The sequence below is a fragment of the Panthera tigris genome, chromosome B2, assembly GCF_018350195.1.
Source record: "Panthera tigris isolate Pti1 chromosome B2, P.tigris_Pti1_mat1.1, whole genome shotgun sequence".
Lineage (NCBI taxonomy): Eukaryota > Metazoa > Chordata > Mammalia > Carnivora > Felidae > Panthera > Panthera tigris.
The window spans coordinates 135368377-135394358 of record NC_056664.1 but is presented as its reverse complement, the minus strand read 5'-3'; the positions used below and the strand labels follow the sequence as shown (position 1 = coordinate 135394358).

General features: G+C 41.8%; 1 protein-coding gene across 1 annotated transcript in view; it reads right to left on the bottom strand.

Moving 5' to 3' along the window:
• The window catches only part of CCDC170 (coiled-coil domain containing 170), a 101947-nt gene extending 95918 nt beyond the window's left edge, over nucleotides 1-6029 (bottom strand). The window contains 1 exon segment of the mRNA XM_042987625.1: nucleotides 5751-6029. Within this exon segment, the coding sequence (XP_042843559.1) occupies nucleotides 5751-6029 (279 nt within the window).
• Between the last annotated feature and the right edge of the window lie 19953 nt (nucleotides 6030-25982).

Here is a 25982-nt window from a genome sequence, read left to right as displayed (position 1 = left end):
CTACTTTTTTACTTTTTTTGTTATCTATTTCCCTGCACAAGAATATAAGGTTTATAAAAGTGGGGCCATATCTAAAACAGCGCCTGCTTTAAGCGTCCAACTTCGGCTCAGGTCATGATCTCAGTTTGTGGGTTCGAGCCCCATATCAGGCTCTGTGCTGATAGCTCATAGCTTGGAGACTGCTTTGGATCCTGTATCTCCTTCTCTATCTGTTCCTCCCCCATGCTCGCTCTCTCTCTCTCTCAAAAATAAAAATTAAAAAAAAATTTTTTAAGAAAAAAAAAATACACCCTCTCTTTATAGCTGCTAAAGGAAAGAATCTCTGTATCTTCTGTGCCTAACAGAGAGCTTGGGACTCAATGGGTAGTTGCCAGGTAGGCGACTAACACAATGCATGATTCACTAAGCAGATTATTTCTGGTTCAGATTTCCTCCCAACTTCTCATTTTTGCTTACTTCCAACATTCACAAGATGTCAACATCAAGACTTCCTTTTTGGTATTCTCCACTAGAATTCTCCATTTCTTTTACCCTGAAGTGGAAGAGACTTAGGGAAATGTGACAATTACAGTCCAGTCTGAAAGTTGTTCCCCTTTGCACTGACCCTGAGGTTAGGCTATAATGACCCGAGTATGCTGAAAACGCATTTCTGTACAAAGTGAACAGGGAAGATACAAGAGGGAAATCACAGAGTTAATTCAATGCAAAGGAAGTTACTCACTCAGAAATAAAATTCATATATTTGTTTTTATAAGCAATATTTAAGATATTTTATTCAAGCACTATCCAAACGTAGATAGAGCAGCCATAATTGGTAGTTATGCTGGTATCGGTAAGAAAGAATATGTATGGTCCTCGTCAGCAATGCCTCTGAAGTCCTCTACCTTAGATCAAAGGCACCAAAGTGCCAATTTTTAAAATGGGGGAAAAAAATTGGAAGCAAAACAAAGAAAAACAACCTTGGGTAAAGTACACAGCATAAAGAATTCCCGGGGCAGCAAGTGCTACTCCCTTTCTCAATTAAAAATGTTTAAGTTGTCCTTGAACGCAGAAAAAGTAAGTCTTTATAATTAGTCAACGTAATTCAAGTGCAAACCAAGGAGCACTCACTACTGTTTCAAACATACATCACTTTGTATTTGGTAACATTAAGTAAATACACACACATTTAAAAACACGCAAAGAAAAACTTGCTCTGTTTGGTGTTCAGAAAGCTCTCCTACCTGTCCTTTGAATGCTCTCTCTCATGCAGCATTCTAAAGCCAGGTGGTCAAAGAATGATTAGATAACAGAAGAAACTAAGTGTTGTAGTTAAAATAAAACTAGATATACAGATGGTGGGTGTGTCTAATGTTCTCTCATGATCAGATTGTCATCATTTACCTTTTTTTTTTTTTTAAGTGTATTTATTTTGAGAGAGAGAAAGGAAAGAAGAGAGAGAATTCCAAGCAGGCTCCAAGTTGTCAGCGCAGAGCCCGTCGTAGGGCTAGAACCCACAAAATGCAAGATCATGACCTGAGCTGAGATCATTGCCTGAGCCGAAATCAACAGTCCATCACTCAACCGAGCCACCCTGGTGCCCTTTAATAGCTCTCTTACCAATTTCTGCCTGGTTGATATTTCAGCTGGTAACAGAGGTATGTGGGAAAAATTCTACTCTCGTTTGGATTTGTCTATATCTCCTTAGAGATTTTTGCTTCTGTCAATATTTGTTTTACATAGTTGAATGCTAAGTTTTGATGCCATGTTACTGCATATACATTTTACAATTCTTACAACTTCCTGTTGAATGAAAACTTTTATTATTGTGAGACAGTGATATAATTTGTATCATTATAGTGACTCCCTTTACCTCTAGTAGTACATTTTTGCCTTAAAAGTATTTTGTACATTATATCTAATCAGCTTTCTCTTGCTTATTTTTTGCCTGATAAATTTTTTTATAGACTCTGTTTTCAACTTTTCCATGTACTTTTGTTTATATGTCTTTCATAGGCAGGTCTAGGTGGCTCAGTCAGTTAAGCATCCAACTTTGGCTCAGGTCACCATCTCACAATTTGTGAGTTTGAGCCCTGCATCAAGCTCTGTGCTGACAGTGCAGACCCTGCTTTGGATCCTCTGTCTCCCTCTCTCTCTGCCTCTCCCTTGCTCTCTCTCTCTCTCTCTCTCTCTCAAAAATAGACATTAAAAAAAATTTTTTTTTTAAGTGGAAATAGTGGAGGGGTACCTGAGTGGCTCAGTCAGTTAAGCATCCGACTTTGGCTCAGGTTATGAGCTCACAGTTCGTGAGTTCCAGCCCCGCATCAGGCTCTGTGCTGACAGCTCAGAGCCTGAAGCCTGCTTCCGATTCTGTGTCTCCCTTTCTCTCTCCCCCACCCCAGCTCGTGCTTTGTCTCCCTCTTTCAAAAAATAAACATTTTTTGGGGTGCCTGGGTGGCTCAGTCGGTTGGGCGTCCGACTTCGGCTCAGGTCGTGATCTCACAGTCCGTGAGTTCGAGCCCCACGTCAGGCTCTGTGCTGACAGCTCGGAGCCTGGAGCCTGTTTCAGATTCTGTCTCGCTCTCTCTATGACCTTCCCCCATTCATGCTCTGTCTCTCTCTGTCTCAAAAATGAATAAACGTTAAAAAAAAATTTATAAAAAAATAAAATAAAATAAACATTTTTTAAAAATTTTAATATTAAAAAAAAGTGGAAATACTGGAGAAATAAAGGGAAAACTGACTTTACTTCCTTCATAATTATACTTGACCAGTTCCAAGTCCTTTGCTTTGAGGACCTAATGCTGTAGGTAACCTGTGTTGCTATTTACATTTTCTTCAACAACCCCATCAGACAGTTATTCTAATTAATCTGTTTTACAGAGAGGAAAGAAACTTGCTCAAATTCCCCACAGCGGCATGTGCTGGAGCCGTAACTTTGGCTCAGGTCTTCTAGGTACGTGAAAACACTGGCCAAGCAAAGCCACCATATGTCTGTGGCCTCTCATACCACATCCAATCACTTTTTACCAAATGATTGCTATAGCTTTTTGCTGACTGGCATCGTTTTAATAATTTGGTAACATTTTTCAGCTCCCATGCCTTATTTCAAATGCATGGCAAAGTTACACTGTTCTGCTTAAAGTTGTATTTGTAAATTTCCCCAAAGCATGTTTCTGTCTTCCATGCTTGAGCTGTTATACTTCAAGTCACACAATATCACTCTTGGTATTCATCACATTCTCTAACCTAGTAAAGCTCTGATGATGATTTCATTAGAGGTAAACCCAACTTGAGAAAAATGCAGCATTAAATTTGGTTCGTGGGTGATACCAACAGAAATCACTGTTTTTGTGTCTGTTTCTCTTGATTATGAACTCTTGAGTCTTCATTGAGAGCAAAGACTGTCACATTCATTTTCAAATTGTTTTTAATGTTTATTTATGTTTGACGGGGGAAGAGAGACAAAGCACCAGTGAGGAAAGGGCAGAGAGAAAGAGGGAGACACAGAAGCTGAAGCAGGCTCCAGGCTCTGAGCTGTCAGCACAGAGCCCAACGCAGGGCTGGAACTCACAAGCCACGAGATCACGACCTGAGCTGAAGTTGGAAACTTAACCGACTGAGCCACCCAGGCATCCCTCAAATCCATTTCTTTTACCCTCAGTATCTCACACGGATCCTTAACTACTGATTGTTGAGGTGGTGACTGAGGCATTAATGGAGGTATCGGTGATGACAGTAGTGATACAGATGCCAAGGCCAATTCCAAAAGCTATATAGAATAAGAATGGCTCATATTAATAAGCACTTATTCTGTCACTCTGTTGGATGCATCAAATATATTAACTGTGAAATCCCAAAACTATCCTATGTGGTAAATACTCTGGTGCCGTGCTTCAGATGAAGAAACTCAAGTTTAGAGACGTAAGGAATTCTCTTGCTCATGGCATCACAGGTAATAAGTGATATAATCAGAACTGCCTGAACTCAAAACTAATACCTTCAGCCTCGGCAGTATTCTCCTTCCTCAAACAGTTGCATACTATTGTATTTAGTCTGTTTTTCACTGCATGATGGTGTAGTAGGAAAAGTACTACTAAACTGTCAAAAGCAGGATATTTAAGTCCCGGCTACCTCAGCTGCTAATAGAGCAAGCAATTTCGACATCTATACAATGGGAAATTCTTGCCTTACCTACCCGAGTTATACGACTGTCACAGGTGAAGTATTTAGCAAACTGACAAATTAACTGTAACAAATCCTGATCTTTCTGCTTCTACTTTTAGTCTCAATAAAATTTACGTCTTTCAGGTCAATTAAAAGGCTTGGTAAAAATTTTCCTTTGTGTAGGCAGATAAATTTATCCTTAAAATCTCAATATGAACCAAGAAGACTATGCAATATGATCACTTATTTATTGCTAAAGCTTTTGTTTTTTCACTTTTACAGTGGAAAACTCTGACAAACACCACCAATCAGGACCACCAAAAGTGGGACGAAGTGACCTCATGTACATCCCGGTGTGATGCACTGAAACACATCACTTTAGAGTTCTTCTACCAAAAATCTAACGAAAAACAACCAGACAAACTTTTTCTACAAGACAAGTGACCCAGACTCTGTAAAAATATCAGTGTCATCAAAGCCAAAAAGATTGGGGAACTATTCAAGGTTTACAGAGACTAAAGACACATAACTAAATACAATGCATGATAATGAAAAAGTATGCTGCAGTAAATGGCATTATTGGGACAATTGGCAAAATTTTTGTAGATAGCATATATTAGATAAAATTACTGTAGCGATGTCAAACACCCTGAATATGATCAATGTATTTCGGTCAGAGAATGTGTTTCTCTTAGGAGATACCTACTAGAATATTCAGGGATGAAGGGCCATAACGTCTACAACGTACTTTCAATCGTGTTTCCAAACAAATATAAATCATAAAAAAAAAAAAAGGCTACATACTTATGCACGGACTAACATACTTAATTCACAGAGGATACCATATTGGGATAAAATGTCAAGTGGAAAAAAATTAGTTTTATTTGTACAATATGTTACTGATTTTCCACAAGAAGCCAAGAATCAGAGAAGTCGAAATATAGGTCAGATGTAAAGCAGCATTCAAAGGTGCTGAGTATTAGAAGAATTCCTAGAACATGTTTGAGAATCCACCCCATTTTCGAATCTAAGAGTGCCCCCGCCAGAGGAATTTCTGTGGTCAGTAGGGTTAGGCTGAGGACAACTCTCAGGTAGCAATTCAGCTGAACACAATGCCTCCCCGTCCCTGGTAACACCCCTAACCACTATGCCTAACACACTATGACCCTAATGCCAGGTGAAAGGAGATAACCCGGGCTGAGCCAGCCCTAACTTCGTGTGTGTGCGCGTTTGTGCGTGCGTTACTGCACATCTGATGCCCCAAAGTCCCCGGTGCTTAAGTACCTCCTGAGAGTAATTGAATACATAGATCCAAGGACGACTTAATGGTTGTTTACAGGGTGATTAGCAACGGAAAGGCCAGCAACTTTGCTCAGGACCGTCATTAATTCTACCACACCAGAGCTTGAAGAAACTGCTCTGAATCACGTCTCACTAGGCAAGCAGTGGAAGTTAAATGAACGAAGAGGGCGGGGGTCGGGGAGGGTCGACAGGAGCGGTCTTTAGAATTTCACCCGTTTAAACACAGAGAAGCAAACTGGTACCACCTAAAGCTCAGACGCGCTTCACAAACTCACGACCCGCCCATAACTTCCTAAAATTACCCAGCCAGCCGCGGGCAGTTCCAGTCCACTTCCAAGGCGGGGCCGGACCCTCCACGATGCACCCACGCCCTGGGAAGAAGTTTGCAAATGTGAGCGCCCGGGCGCCCCGCGGCGGTTCACCTCCGGGTGCTCCGCGGCGTTCGGGGAGGCCGCCTGGGGCCACCCCCGCGCGCGGCCGGCGGGCTGGGACCGTACCTCGGGCGCGGGCGACGAGGCGCTGCGGGCGGCGTGACCGGCCGGGTCCAGGCGCCTGGAGCCGGAGGAGCGGCCGCGGCTCATGGCGCGCTCGGAGCGCAGGCGACGCGGAGCGCAGGGTGCGGGTGCGGGTGCGGGTGCGCGTGCGCGCGCGTCTCCTCGGGCAACTAGCAAACGAGGGCCCGCGGCGCTCGCGGGCCCTGGCGGCGGGCGGGGCTGCGGCCTGGGAGATGCGGCTCGGCGCCGCGGGACAGACCCAGATCCTGCGGACTGCGTCCTGCGGCGGCCTGGGAGGCCCTGGCGGCCCCGTCTGGCCTAGGCTTGGTTGAGCGGCAGACACTCGCCAAAAGGCTGGGGGTCCCGGGTCTTCGCCGTGGGGCTGCCCCACGGGCGTGATTCCAGGTCTTGTCCTTCCGCCGGGCAGGCACAAGTGACAACGAGTGGTCGGTGGTATGGTCAACGTTACGGCGCTGGCGCGCCGGATGTGTAGGAGGATGCTGACACAAAGGTGAAGAGCGTTTATGTAGCACCTGCTGTGTGCAGACGCTGTGCTCCTTCCAAGGCCGGCTTCCGGGGCGTGCAGCCTGGGCGCTTGTACAGGCCCTATGCTCAGCAGGGTCCCGTGCTTGGTTGAATGTTTGGTTTTTCCAGCCTTGGACTTCTTAACGATTTTGGAACACAGGCCCCTGTATTTTCATTTTGTACTGGTTTCTGCAAAGTAAGTAGCCCGTCCTGGTGAGTGTGCTTGCATTTAACCTTCTCAACCACCCCGCAGGAAACTGTAATAGTAATATTAGTGTTAGTGACAGCCATAACTTCTAGTTATGAAACACCGAAGTGTTCTTACAAGAGCTATTCTAAGTGCTTTCGAGGTAAAAATCTCCTCGAATAAAACAAGATTATGAAGTGGACATTAGAATGATCCATTGTTAAGATGAGGAAACAATCACAAGGAAATGAAATAACTTGTTCACGCGTATACAGCTAGCTGATCAGGGGCAGAACGAGGATCAGACCCCAGATCATAGGCCTAAAGCACAGAGAAGGGAGCATCCTGCGGAAGGTTCCACTCTTTGCAGCAGAGCTTAAAAATGGAGCCCCACTCACCTCACTTGAAAGCCCTCAGGGGACCTCTGTGCTGTTCTAAAATGAAATAAAATCAGAGAGATAGGAGCTCTTCTGGGATTCCATCCAGTTATCCCGCATGCATCCATTATTGGCTGAGGATTTCTTGGCCTTGACAATGGCTTTTGATTTTACAGTTAACCTTGCCACCGATCCAATCCATAATCACTTAAAAGGCTTTCACTTGAGCACCATTAAAAAAAAAAAAATCCTTAAGGGAAACTGAGGCTTTCAGAAATCTATTAATAGTATAATTTGTGGGAGTCTGGGTGACTCAGTCAGTTGAGCATCTGACCCTTGATTTCTGCTCAGGTCATGATCCCAGGTTTGTGGCATAGAGCCCCCCACCCCTCCAGCTCCACACTGAGCCTGCAACCTGCTTAAGATTCTCTCTCTCCTTCTGCCCCTCTCTGCTGCTTGCTCTCTCTCTCTCTGAATAAAAATAAAAATATAATAGTATAATTTGTAATAACCGTGTTTTCAAAGTGCAGTTTCTCCTTGCAGTGGAATCGCTACACAGTTCTTAAATTTTCAATAAAAATACACTGCCCGAGAAAACACATAGTTGATGAAACCCCAAGTCACCTGGCAGAGAACCAAGCCGAGGAAGTCCCTTCTCTATTAACTCCAGCATCCAGTTGTTCCAGAATTCAATTTTATGAAGTCTAATTCTGGTCACGGTGGTCAACCTTGTAACTCTTCTTCATGACAACATAAGATATGAAAAGATTGAATTCCCACAGTCTTTTTAAAAGTCAGCATCGGTTAGGGTGCCTGGCTGGCTCAGTTGGTAGAGTGTGTGAGTCTCGACCTTGGGGTTGCAGGTTCAAGCCCTACATTGGGTGTAAATGTTACTTAAAATAAAAGTCTTAAAAAAAAAAGTCAGTATTGGTGATGGATGCATTAACTGACTAGATGGGAGGAATCCTTTCACGATGCATATATACATCACCACTATAAACACTTTGTGTATCCTACAATTGTATTTGTCAATTACACTAAAGCTGGGAAAAAAACAAATACACACAATGAAAACATTTTAATCAGTGTTAAAAATTTTTTTTCTCTGAGTAACAGCAATGCACTTCCGTGTAAGTGGGAGCAGGAAAAGGGCTGGGCTGGCCCCTGTCCAGATGCCTTTGAACTTTCTGGCCTGTCAAGACATGAGTCAAGTGACTCTTCAAGGCAACATCTGATGATGCGTCCTTTGAGGGTTGAGAGGGAGGACTGAGTCTAGAGGGAGGCCTGAGCTGGACTGTGGAAAGGACCACAATTTGGGACCGGCTGGCACAATGCTGTGGAACATGCAAGCTGGCGGTGGAGGGACTCTGGGCATGATGACAGTTTAATTAAGCAAGGGAGGGAGATCAGGATGAACAAAGCAAGTTCCAGCCTAGATTTCTCACGAAACTGCATGTGTGGATAGTATATTATGATCCATCATACCTCGGTACAGACTTCTGCTTTCCTTTATAACAACGACAGAGGCAGAAAGCTACCAGCTGTGTGACCTAGTACACCTCCTGTAAATGCTTCTTCCAGATTCAATGCCAGGCTGAATTTGGGCCATGGTGTCTAGGAACTCTTCTGCTGCTCAAGTTTTGGAGGAGCACTGTTAGGAAGTTGCACCCAGAGGAAGGTACAACAGTAGGCAGGATGCATTGGAGGAGGTGGAGGCAGGGCGAGGAGGTCTTCAGGATGGGCTGTTGGGGACCCCCTGAGATTTGGCTCTGGTAGGAATGGGGGTGGAGGTGAGGAGGAGAGGGACGATCTGGAGTCTGAGCACCCAGCCGGACTGGAAGTGGAGTGAGGCCTGAGAGGCTGCAAGGAGATAAAGCAGAGGAGAGAGGAGGAGAGTTCGGCTTGGGACACATTTAGTCTGCGGTTCTGATAGGGGAAGGCAAATATTTTGCAGTTTGGGAACAAGCAGTCCTGGGCACATCCAGCATAAACCAGAATCTCCAGCTCATTCTGCTATAATGTTAAATTTTATCCTGAAATGTGTTTATAAACCTGGCACGCTAAGGTATATGTTAAATAAACACGAACTCTGAGACGAGATAAAAATGCCTCCTAAGGAGCTCTGGGAAAATGCAGAACTATCTATCAGGTGCCCGGGTGGCTCGGTCACTTAAGCCTCCAACTTTGCTCAGGTTACGATCTCAGGGTCTGTGGGTTCGAGTCCCGCATCGGGCTCTGGGCTGACAGCTCAGAGCCTGGAGCCTGCTTCAGATTCTGTGTCTCCCTCTCTCTGCCCCTCCTCCTGCCACAGTCTGTCTGTCTCAAAAATAAACAAAACATGACACACAAAAAAAAACCTCTGTCTAGCACTTGAGGTCTTATTCCCTTGTGATGTCACACGTTTATTGCTGTGGTCTCTCCTTTTCTTTGTTTGCTCGTTTATCTCACAAGGTATACGTGTTTCTCATGGCAAAATTCGTAATATGACAATAAATTTGGGGGCTTTCGACTTGTATTTAGAAACCTGTCACGGAAACCACTCCTATAACATGTTAGTTGTCTAAAGCTTGTTTTAAACGAGTATTATCTGATTTAAATATTTTCCTAAACAACTGAAGGAAACATGCAAACAACCAGTGTTAGTCAAAAGCATCAGATTAAGAAATTATGAAATTCTCCAAAGAAAAATGGAGCGATAATGGTTACAAAAATATTTTGGCTGTTACACAGCAAGATAATCTTTAAAAGAGAGGTTAGCAGTATGGAAAGGATATCACTGCTGCATTATCGCTTTAGCAGAGGTATCAGTGAAGAATTAGAACTGATCCATGTAGTTGGGTCAGACAAAAAGCCAGCCCCTCCTTGGGAGCTGGAAATAATAGACTACCAAGTGAAAATGTTGTAGGGTCAAGCATTTCCCCTGCTTTAACAAAGTTGGCAATCAGTGGGTTCACCCTTAAGTGAAATCAGATTATAAATGAAATCTAGTTCTCCGAGAACTAGAAAGAACCAGCAAAGTATAAACTTTGCTGGGGGGTGAGGGGGAAGCACCAGCAAAATATACACTTGTGTGAGAGATCTTTTCCTTTTATAAAAATAGTAAAAGTCCTTGGGTTTATCTCTGGACTTTGAGGCCCTCAAACAGACGTCAAGTGAACGGACACTGGGGCCAGGCTGCCTGAGATGAAATCTTGGCTTACTCTCATTCTAAATTGCTTAGAACTTTGGAAGATCACAGTCTTAAAAATGAGCACTGGGTGTTGTATGGAAACCAATTTGACAATAAATTATATTTAAAAAAATGTTTTTTTAACTACCCCATATATACAAACAAATTCTTAAAACATTTTCTTTCCTTTGAGAAAATAACGGATTCAGAAAGTTTGTAGGGAGCAGCCGGAAGCAAGAGTCGTGCGGCTTCACTGGATTAAACAAAACGGAGATATGCAAGATACTTTATAAGGACACTATTTCCCCAGCCAAGACAGAACTCTAACTGAATACATTAACATATATAAAGAAGGAATGTGGTAATCACAATAGAGGTTATTGTACAATGGGAACTCAGGGGAAAGGCAGTGGACCTCAAATGTTAATACTGTCTTGTCCACTTGATACTTAATTTCTCACCAAAATTAATAAATGAGATTTTGAGTTTTAGAAGATCCAGATCCCATGCCCCAAGCCTGCAAACCTGTGGCTACAGTCTCCCCATGCATTCACAGGACATGTCAGGAATGTTCCAGAAACAGGACCCTCATGTCACAGTATACTCTAAAACAGCAATGAAAAAAAATGAACGCAGTTCTTCAGGATCCTTTTGCTCCCACAAGTTGGACCAATGGATCTTGAAGGACGAATGTTAAAAATTCCACCAAAAAACATGATAATTTGCCAAACATTCCATTAAATCAACTTTTAAAAGCAAATGTGGTTTCTAAATTAAGCAAAACCCCAGCTTCTTCTAGATCTTTAAAATGTCTTTGTTATTTTGGAAACTCTTATGGCTTTGGGTGGGGAGTGTGGGATTTTCCTGACCCTATTTTAGACACGCTTTAAATTTCTTTTAAAATAATGCCAACTTTCTTTCAAAAAACAACAAATAATTCTTGTTAATAAGACATTTGTAAAAGTTGAGGGTGAAAAGTTTCTCATATGCTCTGCTCTGGCTTGTCAGGATTGGTTCTGGCTTTCGCTGAGGTTTTCACAAAAATAATCAAAACCATTTTGATGATTTTTCTGATTCAGACCAGGCTACATTTTATTAGCAATTGAGATTTAGCCAACTATGTTCATATGATATATATTACAACTATAATATATAAAGCGATTCTCATCTACTCGTCTCAACAATATCATAAAAATAAATTAGCCTAATTTTTGAAAGGAGATTTTTATCTTCTGCTGAGTTCAGAGACTTAGCCTCAGTTGAAAATAACCTCTTTATAAGCTTGCATTACTAGTCATAAATGTCCTTGGTCTATAAAGCTTCCTCTAATAAAAGAGAAAGAGAAGGAAGAAAGATACAGAAAGTTGAGCACTCAGCTAACCATTTCTTTTTTTTTTTTTAATGAATGCCTCAGCCTTCCCAAGGACAGATGTCTCTTGAGGTTGTTCCTCAAAGCTTCATCTTTGATACAAAACACTGATTTATGAGGATAAACTGTCTTTATTTCATTGAATCAATCAGCCACAATTACTTATTACCGGCACCATACAGAGCAGTGACCAGGAGGTACAGTGAGCTAAAAAGAGAGGAAAAGGTATTTAAGTCTAACCTCAAGGACTTTCAGATTAATGAGGAACCGTAAGATATGGAAAAGAGGAAAACCAAAAAAAAAACAAAAAAAAAACCAACACAACCACAGACAAAACCAGTCACTGAGCGATATTGAAAACGTGGCAAGTCATAGCTGGAGTTGTAGAAGGACCTGGTGATAGCCAGAGAAAGACTTCACTGAGGAGCTGCATCCAACTCCACAAGATAAAATGAGAAAAAGTAAGACTTTTCTAATTCACATCATGCTTCAGGCTGCACCATTGTATAAGCACCTATGTGAACAAAACTCCCTGAATCTGTCGTTAGACACTGCAGTGTTCACACATAGTCACAGAAACTCTAGCCTGACTTGCCCCAAAGCAAAACCAAATCCAAGGCCCAGGCTTGTGTTTTCCAGTTCTGACATCGCAATCATACATGTGTCGGAGACTGGTAAGCTATTCACCGAGCCTGGGTAGGCACGGCCTTTGCTTTGTGGCTGGAGAAGCGTGTGGCTTCCGTGTTTGCTCTAAAAAGCTCTTGAGTGATTCCGTGTGCCCTCTCTTCTCCTGTCTTCTGGCTAGACCCTGATTCCAGGATGACCTCCACATATTGAAGGTGGTACAGCCTCCAACAGCCACGATCCCTGAATATCTGCATAGAGCAGATAACGCCCTTACTTCCCACACACACGCATCCTGGGCAACTGGATTTCCTAAGAGTACATTCTGTTCTGTTAAACCACTGAGCTTCGGGGCGCCTGGGTGGCGCAGTCGGTTAAGCGTCCGACTTCAGCCAGGTCACGATCTCGCGGTCCGTGAGTTCGAGCCCCGCGTCAGGCTCTGGGCTGATGGCTCGGAGCCTGGAGCCTGTTTCCGATTCTGTGTCTCCCTCTCTCTCTGCCCCTCCCCCGTTCATGCTCTGTCTCTCTCTGTCCCAAAAATAAATAAAAAACGTTGAAAAAAAAAATAATAAAAAAAAATAAACCACTGAGCTTCAACAACTAGCATCACCTTAACTATACAATGTGTCCTTTTGAAAACACAGAAAACTAAAACAAAGAGATGTGTCATCCTGTTGAACTATGTCGGAGAATGTTAGAAATTTATGAAAGGAGTTGTATTATGAATTCATATTTATTTTTATGTATTTTTTAAGTTTACTTATTTATTTTTTTATTATTTTTTAACGTTTATTTATTTTTGAGACAGAGCATGAACAGGGGAGGGGCAGAGAGAGAGGGAGACACAGAATCTGAAACAGGCTCCAGGCTCTGAGCAGTCAGCACAGAGCCCGACACGGGGCTCGAACTCACGGACCGCAAGATCATGACCTGAGCCGAAGTCAGACGCTTAACCGACCGAGCCACTCAGGCGCCCCTAAGTTTACTTATTTAGATACAGAGACAGCATGAGCGGGGGAGAGGCAGAGAGAGAGGAAGAAGAGAGATAATCCCAAGCAAGCTCTACACCATCAGCACAGAGCCCGACATGGGGCTTGAACTCACAAAACCGTGAGGTCATGTCAAAACCCAGATGCATAACCGACTGAGCCACCCAGGCGCCTCTCATATTTATTTTTTTTTAAGTAAAAGATAAAACATCTGCATGGTGAGTAAAATTAAACCTGTAAGTATAGATATAGTTAGAAAAAAAACATGGAGAGATAAAATTATTTGAGGGAAATATTTTTTTTAACCAATCTGTAATAGAAATAGCTGTTCGGTTCTCACCCCATCTGCCTTGCCCGCCATGCCCCCTGTAGCGAGGGCCAGAATAGCTTCTGTCTCAGGTGGAGGCTCTTCATTCATCGAGTAAGAAGGTTTTGAATGGATGGTTTCCCACAAAGTAACCCCCCCTTCTTTTTTTCTGTGTAACACTTCAGTGAAATTCACGGGGAAGAAAATATACAAAACAGATCATCCTGGCACTGCTCTGGTTGAAGTACAATTGAGTATGTGGCTCCAGGGGCACTTAGGAGCATAGTTTAAGAGCCACAATTTACATTAATTCAATCACAAACTACTAGCTACGGTCACACTAAACATCCTTAGTTTCTCTTATAACTTGTAACAATTGCTTTGCCTTGTACCAGTTTACCTGCACGTCTGGAAATTATTTCAATTTTCAACCTACGTAACGTCTTACCTAATACATTCCATTTTCCTTTAAACTATTTTTTAACATTCATCCTCCTTCCATTTTTCACTGCCATCCGCCTAGTTCAGGCCCAGATTGCATGACTCCTTTGCCTCAGTTTCTCCCAGTCTCCCAATCCATCCTGCACACATTCTCTTGAGACCTCTATGGTCAGAGCTGACCTGGTCCCGGGACTTCCCCTGACCATTCAATCCTGTCTTAAATGGTCTCTTCTCCTTCTACCCCGCTACCCAGAGCATATCGCTTCCTCACATTAAATCGTAAATAAACTTGTTTGTTTGCCCTCACTGGATATAAGCCACTTGAGGATGGAATTTTTATTTTGCTCATTACTGCATCCCCAACACCTGAAACCGTACATATCATGTATTTGTTGCTCAGTAAATAATTCTATAAACGAATAAATAAATACCCCAGAGAGTATGTAGCACCTGAATATTACTCTTTTCAGCTCAAAAACATTCAGACTCCAACATTAGCAAGCTCTGTTGCCCTTTTGCAGCTTTCTTTCCCGTCTGAGTTTCCTGGATGTTGATACGGCAACACAGATGATCCTCAAAGGCATTACATGGAGGGAAAGACACCAATCTCGAAATGTCTGTATTGTATGATTCCATTTATATGACATTCTCAAAAGGACAAAACTTTAAGGGCAAAGAACAAGATCTGTGGTGCCAGAAGTTATGGGTGGGGATAGAGGCGACTCTATAAAAGAATAGCAGTGGGGGGAATTTTAGAGGGTAACAGAACTGATCTGTATCCTGACTATAACGTTGGTCAATAATCTATACATGTGATGAAATTCATAGAATTGAACTCCAAAAGAAAACAGGAAAAAAATAAAATAAAATATAGAAGCACCTGGGTGGCTCAAAGTGTCTGACTTCAGTTTAGGTCATGATCTCATGGTTCATGGTTCATGGGGAGTCCTAGCCCCACATCGGGCTCTGTGTTGACAGCTCGGAGCCTGCTTCGGATTCTGTGTCTTCCTTTCTCTCTGCTCCTCCCCCACTCACGCTCGCTTTCTGTCAGCGTGTCCATCTCTCTCTCTCTTTCTCAAAAATAAATAAAATGGGGGCACCTGAGTGGCTGGCTCAGTCAGTTAAGCGTCCGACTTCGTCTCAGGTCATGATCTCGCGGTTTGTGAGTTCGAGCCCCGCATCGGGCTCTGTGCCGATGGCTCAGAGCCTGGAGCCTGCTTCAGATTCTGTTTCCCTCTCTCTCTCTGCCACTCCCCTGCTGGCATTCCATCTCTCTTTCAAAAATAAATAAACATTAAAAATATTAAAATAAACATTAAAAAATTAAAAAATAAATAAAATATAGATATGTAAGAAAAATACTTTTTAGTCCTGTGTATCCTAAGATCCAGAAAAGTTGAGTTTTTGCTCTCCCGCATCTCTTGCTATGATTTTCCAGCCCCTGCTATAACCTCTCCTATAACCTCTCCTGTTTCTATCCCCTCCTTGCTAAGTCTGTCTGTACTGGACTCTCCACGATGAAGGTCTTTTGCAACAAAACTGCCAGATTGATCTTTCTAGAACATGACTTTTACCACTTCCCTCCCTAGAAACTTTCAGTGGCTCCCTATCACCTACAGCGGTGGTTTCCAAGACTTTCTCCTTTTAAAGCCAATGAATCCTTGTCAGATGCAGTCTTTCTCAGGAGCCCAGTATGCAGAAGAGACTAATTTGGAGATTCCCCTGGCCACCCAGTTGACACCCCATGATTTCCATCTTACACACCACCCCAAACCCCCAAAGTATCTCCACAGAACCCCTAAGAACTCCTAGAAGGACTAGTTGAGTCACCAGTTGAGAAGGACCAGTAGTCACAAGGACAAAACCTAACTTTTTAGATCTGGGTTTCTGATCTCTAAGCTCTTACTATTGGTCCTAAAGAATTTATGGGACCAGAGAAAGGTCAGAGAACTGGAAGATTTGGGATTCAAGCCCCAATCTAACCACTGACCAGCTCTAAGGACCTTGTTGAGCCTCTGTTGCCCCACAGATCAAGTTAAGGTAATAATAACCTCTCAGAGTGCTCGTGAATTCTTCTGTAAAGCACAAAGTGCTTTGCAAAATGCGTGATAGAATATTATTATGGGAGGCAATGTAAGTGGTGGCAAAAACTATGGGTTTGGGCCCTTTAGACCTTGTTCATGTACAGGTTCTGTTGCTGCCATTGGAGTTTCTTATTCTCTCAGAGTCTTAATGCATGTGTAAAATGGAGGAAATACAGTATCACATTAGGACATGAAAACCTCCAGAGGAAGAAGAGGGTTATCTCTTTCCATAAGCCTCTTTTTTTTTTCTAACACCCTCCAGATATTACCCTTGGAGTCCTGTTGGGAAGCCAGGCTCCTCAATATAATAAAATATTTCTCCATTCCATGAAGAATTTCTGTCTGTAGTATCTACAGTCTACAATTATGGAATATTTTCAATTGTTGTAACCGAAAATAAATCATATCCTTTGGTTCTTACCAACATATCCAATTATATCTCTATCAATCTATCTGTAACATTAAGTAGCAGAGTAATCGAACACCTAACTGGAAACCACATGGTTAATTAGTGACCGAGTTGGGACAGGCATTCAGTTTCCTTGCCCCAGTTACCAAGGCTTTGAACAAGAACCCACCTCAGTAATGGAAGGTAGTGATGGATCTTCTCTAAGATCACCATTATTGGGGTTTCAGAAATTCAAATCCCTTTCTGTTTAGGAACTGATGGGAAAGGAAACAGAAGTCTAGAATTAAGGCCTACTTTTACAGATTAATATAAAAGTGAGCCTCATTTCATTTGCTATGGAAGACAAGGCAAGAATTGAGATCATTGATTTGAACAGATTTGGGATTCCACCAAGATAGCAAAACCATTTTTATATCATCCCTCTGGTTGGAAGAATGAGCCAGTGCATTCTTGTGAAATCACTTCCATCTGTTCACAAAAATAATTTCCCTTCAAAATAACTCCCCACTTGTTTTCAGCTGGTTGCTGGCCTGAAAGATGAGAGGCTTCCATTTCATTGCTGGATCTGCTGATGCTCAGCCCTTTGCACCAAATTCTTAGAGACGGCTCACTCTCCCAGTGTGATGTGCAGCCTGTTGTAAAATTCCACGAGTTCGTATGTGTCCAATGGTACAAAATGTAATGATACAGAAAAACAATCCTTATTTCTGCCCCGCCCATTCCTGATCATTATTCTAAAATGTTATCATTGATATTTAGAGCTCAGGTTTTTTTCTACTTCTACTAAGCCTTCAACATACTAATCATTTGTAGTATGACTTATGATGGGCATAATCGCGTGACTCGAATTTCCAATGATAGTATATTTACTCATTTTTTTAAAAAATTAATTACGTGCTAATTAATTATGCTAAAGGAATAATAAATTCAATAAAAGCCATAACTTGGGGCGACTGGGTGTCTCAGTCAGTTAAGCGTCTGACTCTTGGTTTTGGCTCAGGTCGTGATCTCACGGTTTCTTGGGTTCGAGCCCCGCATCTGGCTCTGTACTGGCAGCATGGAACCTGCTTGCGATTCTCTGTCTCCCTCTCTCTCTAACCCTCCCCCACTAGCACTGTCTCTGTCTCTCTCAAAATAAATACATAAACAAAAAAAAATTTTTTTTTAAAGCCATAACTTGAGTTTTGGAGTTTAGCAGATTGGAGTTTAACTTCGGCTCTATCATTAACTAGTTAACTGGCCTTGTGCCCAGTCACTTGAAATCACTGAGACTCAGTGCTCCCGTATGTATAATGGAATACAAATATTTGCCTCCAGGATTTTTAGGAGGATGTCATTCCACATTATGAGTAAAGCACTTAATACTGAGCCTGGAACATAGTACTCCACAAATGATACGTATTCTGATTATAGCACATCTATATATACTTCATATTCACTGACTGTCAATAATTATCATAAAATTGAAAACACATGTAAAAGAAATTGTGTTGAATTTTACTTCTTGCTTTATACTTTAAATGGCTTTCTGACTTCTGGTTGTCAGGATCTTTAAAATATTTTTAAGAGTTCTGGGTGGCTCAGTCGGTTAAGCGTCTGACCCTCAATTTCAGCCCAGGTTATGATCTCACAGTTCATGAGTTCAAGCCCTGCATTGGGCTTTGTGCAGATGGTGTGGAGCCTGCTTGGGATTCTCTCTCTTTCTCTCTCTCTCTCTCTCTCCCTCTCTCCCTCTCTCCGTTCCCCTTCAGCTGTCTCTCTCTCTCTAATTAATAAATAAAAACTTTAAAATACATAAAGAGGGGCGCCTGGGTGGCGCAGTCGGTTAAGCGTCCGACTTCAGCCAGGTCACGATCTCGCGGTCCGTGAGTTCGAGCCCCGCGTCAGGCTCTGGGCTGATGGCTCGGAGCCTGGAGCCTGTTTCCGATTCTGTGTCTCCCTCTCTCTCTGCCCCTCCCCCGTTCATGCTCTGTCTCTCTCTGTCCCAAAAATAAATAAAAAACGTTGAAAAAAAAATTTAAAAAAAAAAAAAAATAATAAAATAAATAAATAAATAAAATACATAAAGAAAATAAAATACTCTTAAGAGTTCTAAATAGGAAAAAACATTCCGAGTACTTTTTCATCTCTTAAAAAAAATCTCCTAATAGTAAAGTTAAGGACAACTCAACCCATGTGCACATGTCATATCTTTCATTTCTTTTATTTTTTTTAAGGACCCCTGGTAGGTACCAAGCTGGATAGTAGAGGATTAGCATTAAGTGAAGTTTGAGATGGGAAGAAAAAATGCTGTATAATGCGTTTCCTCTTCGGCTCAAAACAAAACAAAACCAAAACCAACCAACCAAACCCTATAAAAATAAATCCTGTCAGGGTGCCTGGATGGCTCAGTCGGTTAAGTGTCCGACTTCGGCTCAGGTCCTGATCTTGCAGGTCGTGAGTTTGAGCCTGGCATCAGGCTAAGAGCCTGGAGCCTGCTTCAGATTCTCTCTCTCTCTCTCTCTCTCTATCTATCTCTCTCTCTCCCTCTCTGTCCCTCCCCTGCTCACACTCTGCACTCTGTCTCTCTCTCTCTCTAAAATAAACATTTTTTAAAAATTTAATAAATCAATCCTGTTATGGGGCGCCTGGGTGGCTCAGTCGGTTAAGCGTCCGACTTCAGCTCAGGGCATGATCTCACAGTTCGTGAGTTCAAGCCCCACATCGGGCTCTGTGCTGACAGCTCGGAGCCTGGAGCCTACTTCGGATTCTGTGTCTCCCTCTCTCTCTGACCCTCCCCTGCTCATGTTCTGTCTCTCTCTGTCTCAAAAATAAATTAAAAAAAAAAATTTTTTTTTAAAGAATTAAAAAATAAATAAATAAATCCTGTTATGTCTTCCGCCAGCTTTATGAAAAGGAAAGGAGAAAAATCAGAGCAGGTGTTCTTAACTGTTTTTGTGCCATCAACTTCCCAGATAAAGTGTCTTGATTTTTGACATAATAATGAAACAATAATTTAAGATAACTGTAATGCAATAGGAAAGATGTATGATTTCCACAGGTGACAAAGGTACAGGTACCCTTAATATTGCTAAAGTTCAGGGGCGCCTGGGTGGCTCGGTCGGTTGAGCGTCCGACCTCAACTCAGGTCATGATCTCACGGTCCGTGAGTTCAAGCCCCGCGTCGGACCCTGTGCTAACAGCTCAGAGCCTGGAGCCCGTTTCAGATTCTGTGTCTCCCTCTCTCTCTGACCCTCCCCTGCTCATGCTCTGTCTCTCTCTGTCTCAAAAATAAATAAACGTTAAAAAAAAAAAATTTAAAAAAAAATATTGCTAAAGTTCAGGTCTTATATACAAAATGGAAGGAAATACCTGAGGAAGCCAGGTAAAAACCTAAAAATGTGCTCATTATAATTGCAACTGTTTAAATACAGAATAATATGAAAGGAAATGAGTTGAAAATTTGAGATTGAATTATAGACATTCTAAAACTTTTTTTTTTGCCAATATTGCTGCAATTAAAAATCATTAAAGATCATTAAACCATGAAAAAATTTAAACCTGACATAAAAAACGGAAGGAAATACTAAACTGCAATTCGGGATTAATGAAAATAAAGATGACATTTTTTCCCAACCACGTTTGCAGACCGCCTGGATATTTCTTTTTTTTTTTTTTTAACTTTATTTATTTATTTTGAGAGAGAGAGAGAGCAAGTGGGGGCAGGGCAGAGAGCAAGGGAGAGAGAATCCCAAGCAGGCTCCATACTGTCAATGCAGAGCCGGATGAGGGGCTCGAACTCACAGACCGTGAGGTCATGACCTGAGCCAAAATCAGGAGTCAGACATTTATTGACTGAGCCACTCAGGCGCCCCCCACCTGGATATTTCTGATGAACCCCTTGGACACCACTCGAAAAATTTCTACACTGAAAGCATACCATGCCCCATTCCTATCTTCTTTTTTTTTTTTTTTTTTAATGTTTATTCATTTTTGAGAGAGACAGAGACAGAATGCAAGTGGGTTGGGGCAGAGAGAGAGGGAGGCACAGAGTCTGAAGCAGGCTCCAGGCTCTAAGCTGTCAGCACAGAGCCTGACGCGGAGCTTGAACTCACAAGCTGTGAGATCGTGACCTGAAGTCGGATGCTCAATCGACTGAGCCACCCAGGCGCCCCACATTCCTATCTTCTTAAACGTAAGGTACATTTGGAACATTTAGTTCCTTTAAATTTTCTCAATCACAGTAAAAATTAATTTGCTGTATTAAAATTTACAAAACAAGGAAACAAATGTAGTAGTGCTTTTTCCCTTCGAGCAAAGGTTAAATGAACAGAAAGCAATTATTTTTACTTTCTTACAAAGTTTTTTCTAGTGTGACTTTTCTATATTGTTAACAGAATTCTATTTTTTTTCTACTTTCTCCAAGTATTCATTTTATTTTCAAATTCATCTATTTTGCTATATTTCTATGATAAACCACTATAATATTTTGTGGCAAGGATTATATATATACATAAAATTTTGGCCAAGAAAGGAATGAAGTTGAAACCACAAGAATGTGTGCAGTCAACAATGAAAATTATACTGTGCCAGTTCTTGCTAAAATCTCTGCTAAATAGTAGAAGGAAAATCCAGCCACTTTATTATGCTAAAGGATCTCCCCCTTGTGCCTAAACTCTGTATTGAACTTAAGCAGGATTGAAAGTCATGATATATGGCATGACTTTAAAAAAAGAAAGTAAGGAAAAAAGTGACTTCCCATATCATATCAAGCAATTACTCAATATTGAGGGTTTGGGGCTACAAGTCTAATACCATTCTAGCAAAACCAGAATAATTGAGTGGCTTCAAATAATTTGCAGTAACTGAAGACTTGCAAATATTTTTTTAAACGTTTATTTATTTTTGAGAGAGACAGAAAGCAACCAGGGGAGGGGCAGAAAGAGAGGAAGACACAGAATCCAAAGCAGGCTCCAGGCTCTGAGCTGTCTGCACAGAGCCCAACACAGGGCTCAAACTCACAAACCTTGAGATCATGACCTGAGCTGAAGTTGGACGCCCAACCGACTGAGCCACCCAGGTGCCCCAAAGACTTGCAAATCTTAATGAGGGTTAGTTGTCTGAAGATGTTCATTTCAGCCTCTTTTATAATAGCAAAAATTTTGAACAATCTACATAGCAAAAGAGAATATGATCTAGTTCTATGATGAAATGTTTGTAACCATTACAAATCACATTTTTGAGGAATTTTCAACAATGGCAAATTGATCACAATGTAATATCGAAGGAATAAAACAGTATTCAAAGATGTATATATTTATGGAAAACTCCCAATTATATAATATATACTTCTTTATTCATTCAACAAGTACTAAATGATCTAATTGATCAGGCTAACAGAACATTTCATCCTTCAGACTTCAATCTGGTGACCTCAATCACTCAGAGGTTTAAAAAATTATTTAAGGGGTACATGGGCGGCTCAGTTGGCTAAGCATCTGACTCTTGATTTCAGCTCAGGTCATGATCTCAGAGTTCTTGGGATCAAGCCTGCTATCAGCACAGAGCCTGCTTGGGATTCTCTCTCTCCCTCTCTGTCTGCCCCTCCCCGCCTCTCTCTCTCTCTCTCTCTCAGAATAAATAAATATCCAAAAAAGCATTTCAAATGCTAAAATGTATCACCTATTAATCAGCCATTCATTCCACCAACCGTGTGTGGGGCAAATACAAAGAAGCCACAGTGGGCAGCTGCCCCAAGGAATGCACAACTAATGCGATTCAACACTTTAGAAATGTCTTCTGTACGAACTGATTTTCCTCCCTATTTTCTAAAAGGTCTGAAAATGGAGCGGATATTCTATAAACTAAAAGGAGGGAATGTGACCCACCAAGGAAAATCAGGAAGGAAGAACGAGGTGAATGGTGGTGTCTAAGGGATGGCTCAGCTTAAATTTATGTTCCACTCACAACAGCACCTGTCTGTCTGCAAGTTACCCTGCAGGAAGGGAAAAGATCAGGTTTTACAGAATACCCAGATGGCCGCTAGGGGGTGCCAGAATGCTAATATCTCTGCATGACTCCTTTTCCTAGGGGACCCGGGATTTGAGATTGAACATAGTTCAAGTTGACCAGAAATAACTTTTCCTTTTCCAGTAAAATGGTCAGAATGTGACAGGTTACATGATTAATAGGAGACCAGGGATTAGAAATCAAGTATTTATGAGTCCCAGGCCATTACTGAGTCCCAGGCCAGACTGCTACCCAAAGGGAAAAAACAAAAACAAAAGCCCCCACAAACTTCTATCTCTCCAGGAGGGACTAATCAGTGAATTAGAAAAAAGTAAAATGACAGCAAGAATAACAAGGAAACAACTAACCGGACAAAAACTTCAGGAGTTGGAAAAAATACTTCGGAATTGAAAAAAAAAAAAAATTACTTTTCAGACAGTATGATCCTGCTTTTTTATCTCAGAAATGTAGAAAATATGTCTGTCTATGGAGGAAAACTTAGAAATACATGCATAAAGGGGTGCCTGCACGGCTCAGTTGGTTAAGCGTTTGACTCTTGGTTTCGGCTCAGGTCATGATCTCACGGTTCCATGAGTTTGAGCTCCACATGGGGCTCTGCACTGATGGTGTGAAGCCTGCTTGGGAATCCTTCTCTCCATCTCTCTTTGCCTCTCTCTCAAAATAAATAAATAACCTTAAAAAAAAAAAAAAAAGAAATGCATACATAAAAATCAACAGGGGTATTTAAAGGTGATAGGATTATGTTCTCATTTTTCCTATTTTTCCCTTCTGCTTTATTCATTTTCTATAATCTCAAGACATCACTGATTGCTTACCATAAGAGTCAGACATTACATTAAAGCTTCATTTAAGTAATAAGATGCATGTGGAGAAGTGTTCAGTCTTTCCCTTCCCTACCCTCCAGTTCAGAAAAGAGAGAGAGAGAGGAGAAGAAAAGTTTTATGGAGGGAGAGATTCCAGAACAAGACTCATTGGGGGGTTTGGGCAGAAAAATGGGTGGGAGAGGGAATTTGAATAAATAGAACTCTGAATTATGTTTCTTAAAATATAAGTAAAGAGTTTGAACTATGTTGATATTGTCTTTTGTGATGGGTGTTTCTTTTACAGAAACATGACCATGAGGTTGAACAACCAAGGTCTGGCTTGATAAAGATTCAAAAACATTACTGCATTTTATCCAACACAAAATACACCTCAAATTATAGAAAGAAAAAAAAGCTGGATCATTTCAATAAATCTTGTCCATTTGCTGGGGCGCCTGAGTGGTTCAGTTGGTTACATGTCCGACTTCGGCTCAGGTCATGATTTCATGGCCTGTGAGTTCAAGCCCCGCATGGGGCTCTGTGCTGACAACTCAGTCTGGAGCCTGCTTCGGACTCTTTGTTTCCTTCTCTCTCTGTCCCTCCCCACTCAAACTCTGTCTCTCAAAAATAAGCATTAAAAAAAAAAATCTTGTCCACTGTTGTTTCATCAGAAAGTAACATAAACCTATGGAGTATAAACCACCAACCTCACCTAATTATTTACCTGCCCTTCATCCATATTTCCGTAATGTACATAAGATACTGGGTCTATGTCTTGATAAAAATGTATTGCATGAAATGTATAACCTGTGTTCAAGAGCTACTTCATGCTTAACCAAGTATGACATCAGCAGTTGAAACAATTGCAGATGCTATTTCGGGAGTTTCCCCAAATCACTCAGCTCTTCAGGGGGAACACCACCCCTAACTGACCTCCAAGCCTGGTGGGTTGAAACACGTGAGGGAGCGGAAGACTAGAGACAGAGCCCTGACCGTTGGGTGTTTCAGTCCCTCACTGCAGCGGCCCTGAAGTGGATGTTAAGAAGCAGTTCAAACACCAAGGCTTTGCAACAAAAGAAAAAATACATAGAAGGACTTTATCAAAGTAGAAAACTTTGGTGCTGCCAACAATGCCATCAAGAAAGTGACAAAACAACCCACAGAATGGGAGAAAATATTTGCAAATTATGTATCCAATGAGACCTTGTACGCAGGATATATAAAAACTCTTACAGCTCGGTAATAAAAAGATAATCGAATTTTAAAATGGGCCAATGAATTAAAAAGACGTTTCTCCAAAGAAGATATGCAAATGGCCAATCGGCTCAAATACGCTCAGATATGCTCGCCGTTAGCCTTTAGGGAAATACAAATCAAAACCACGAGAGACCACTTCATAGCCAGGAGCACAGCTGCCATGGGCTCTGGCATGTACTTCTAGGCGTATCCCCAAGAGGGCTGAAACCCAAGAGGACTGAAAACCTACATCAGCTACAACTGATGACCTTGAAGCCAGTCACGAAGACCACATATTTTCTGATTCTTATTTATATAGGAAGTGTCCAGAACAGGGAAGTCCACAGAGACCAAAAGTCAATGACTAGTTGCCAAGAGCTGAGAAGAGAATGAGGAATGACCGCTAACAGGCACAGGGGTTCTTTGAGGAGTGACAAAAACGCTTTGAAATTAGAAATCAAATTTCTGGTCGTGGTCGCACAACTGTGAATATACTAAAATACCGTACACATTAAATGGATGAATTGTATGTGAATTACATCTCAAGAAAGCTGGTTTTAAAAAAGATTCAAAAACGAAAAAGGGACCCTTGTGCACCGTTGGGAATGTAAGTTGGTGCAGCCACCGTGGAAAACAGTACGGAGGCTCCTGAAACCATTAAAAAAACAGGAATATATGGGGCGCCTGGGTGGCTCAGTTGGTTGAGAGTCCCACTTTGGCTCAGGTCATGATCTTGCGGTCTGTGAGTTCGAGCCCCGCATCAGGCTCTGTGCTGACAGTTCAGAGCCTGAAGCCTTTTTTGGATTCTGTGTCTGCCTCTCTCTCTGCACCTCCCCAGCTCATGCTCTGTCTCTCTCTGTCAGAAATAAACATAAACAAAATTTTTTTTTAAATAGGAATATAAAAATAGGAATACACCCAGTAATTCCCCTATTTACACAAAGAGTAAGAAAATGCTAATTGAAAAAGATATATGCACCCCTATGTTTACTATAGCATTATTTATAATAGCCAAGATATGGAAACAACCAGGGTCTACTGATAGATGGGATAAGTTATGTTATATGCACACACTCATGCACAGTATCACCCACCCATTAAAAAAAAAAAAAAAAAGAGGTCTTGCCATTTGCAACATGGATGGACCTAACCAAGATTATGCTAAGTAAAATAAGCCATCGAAAGACGGATAATCACATTTCACTTGGATGTGGAATCTAGAAACAAGAAAGGCAGAAAGAGATTTTTCATCTTTTTTCATGTTTACTTTTGAAAGAGGGCAGGGAGAGGAGCAGAGAGAGGGGGAGGCAAAGAATCCAAAGCAGGCTCTGCGCCCTCAGCGCTAAGCCTAATGTGGGGCTGGAACTCGTGAGCCATGAGTTCGTGACCTGAAGTCAGACGCTCAACCAACTGAGCCACCCAGGAACCCCAGAAGCATAGAATAGGGAGATCGACCTGATGGTTGCCAGAGAGGAGGGGCGTGGGGGATGGGCAAAAGGGGTGAAGGAGAG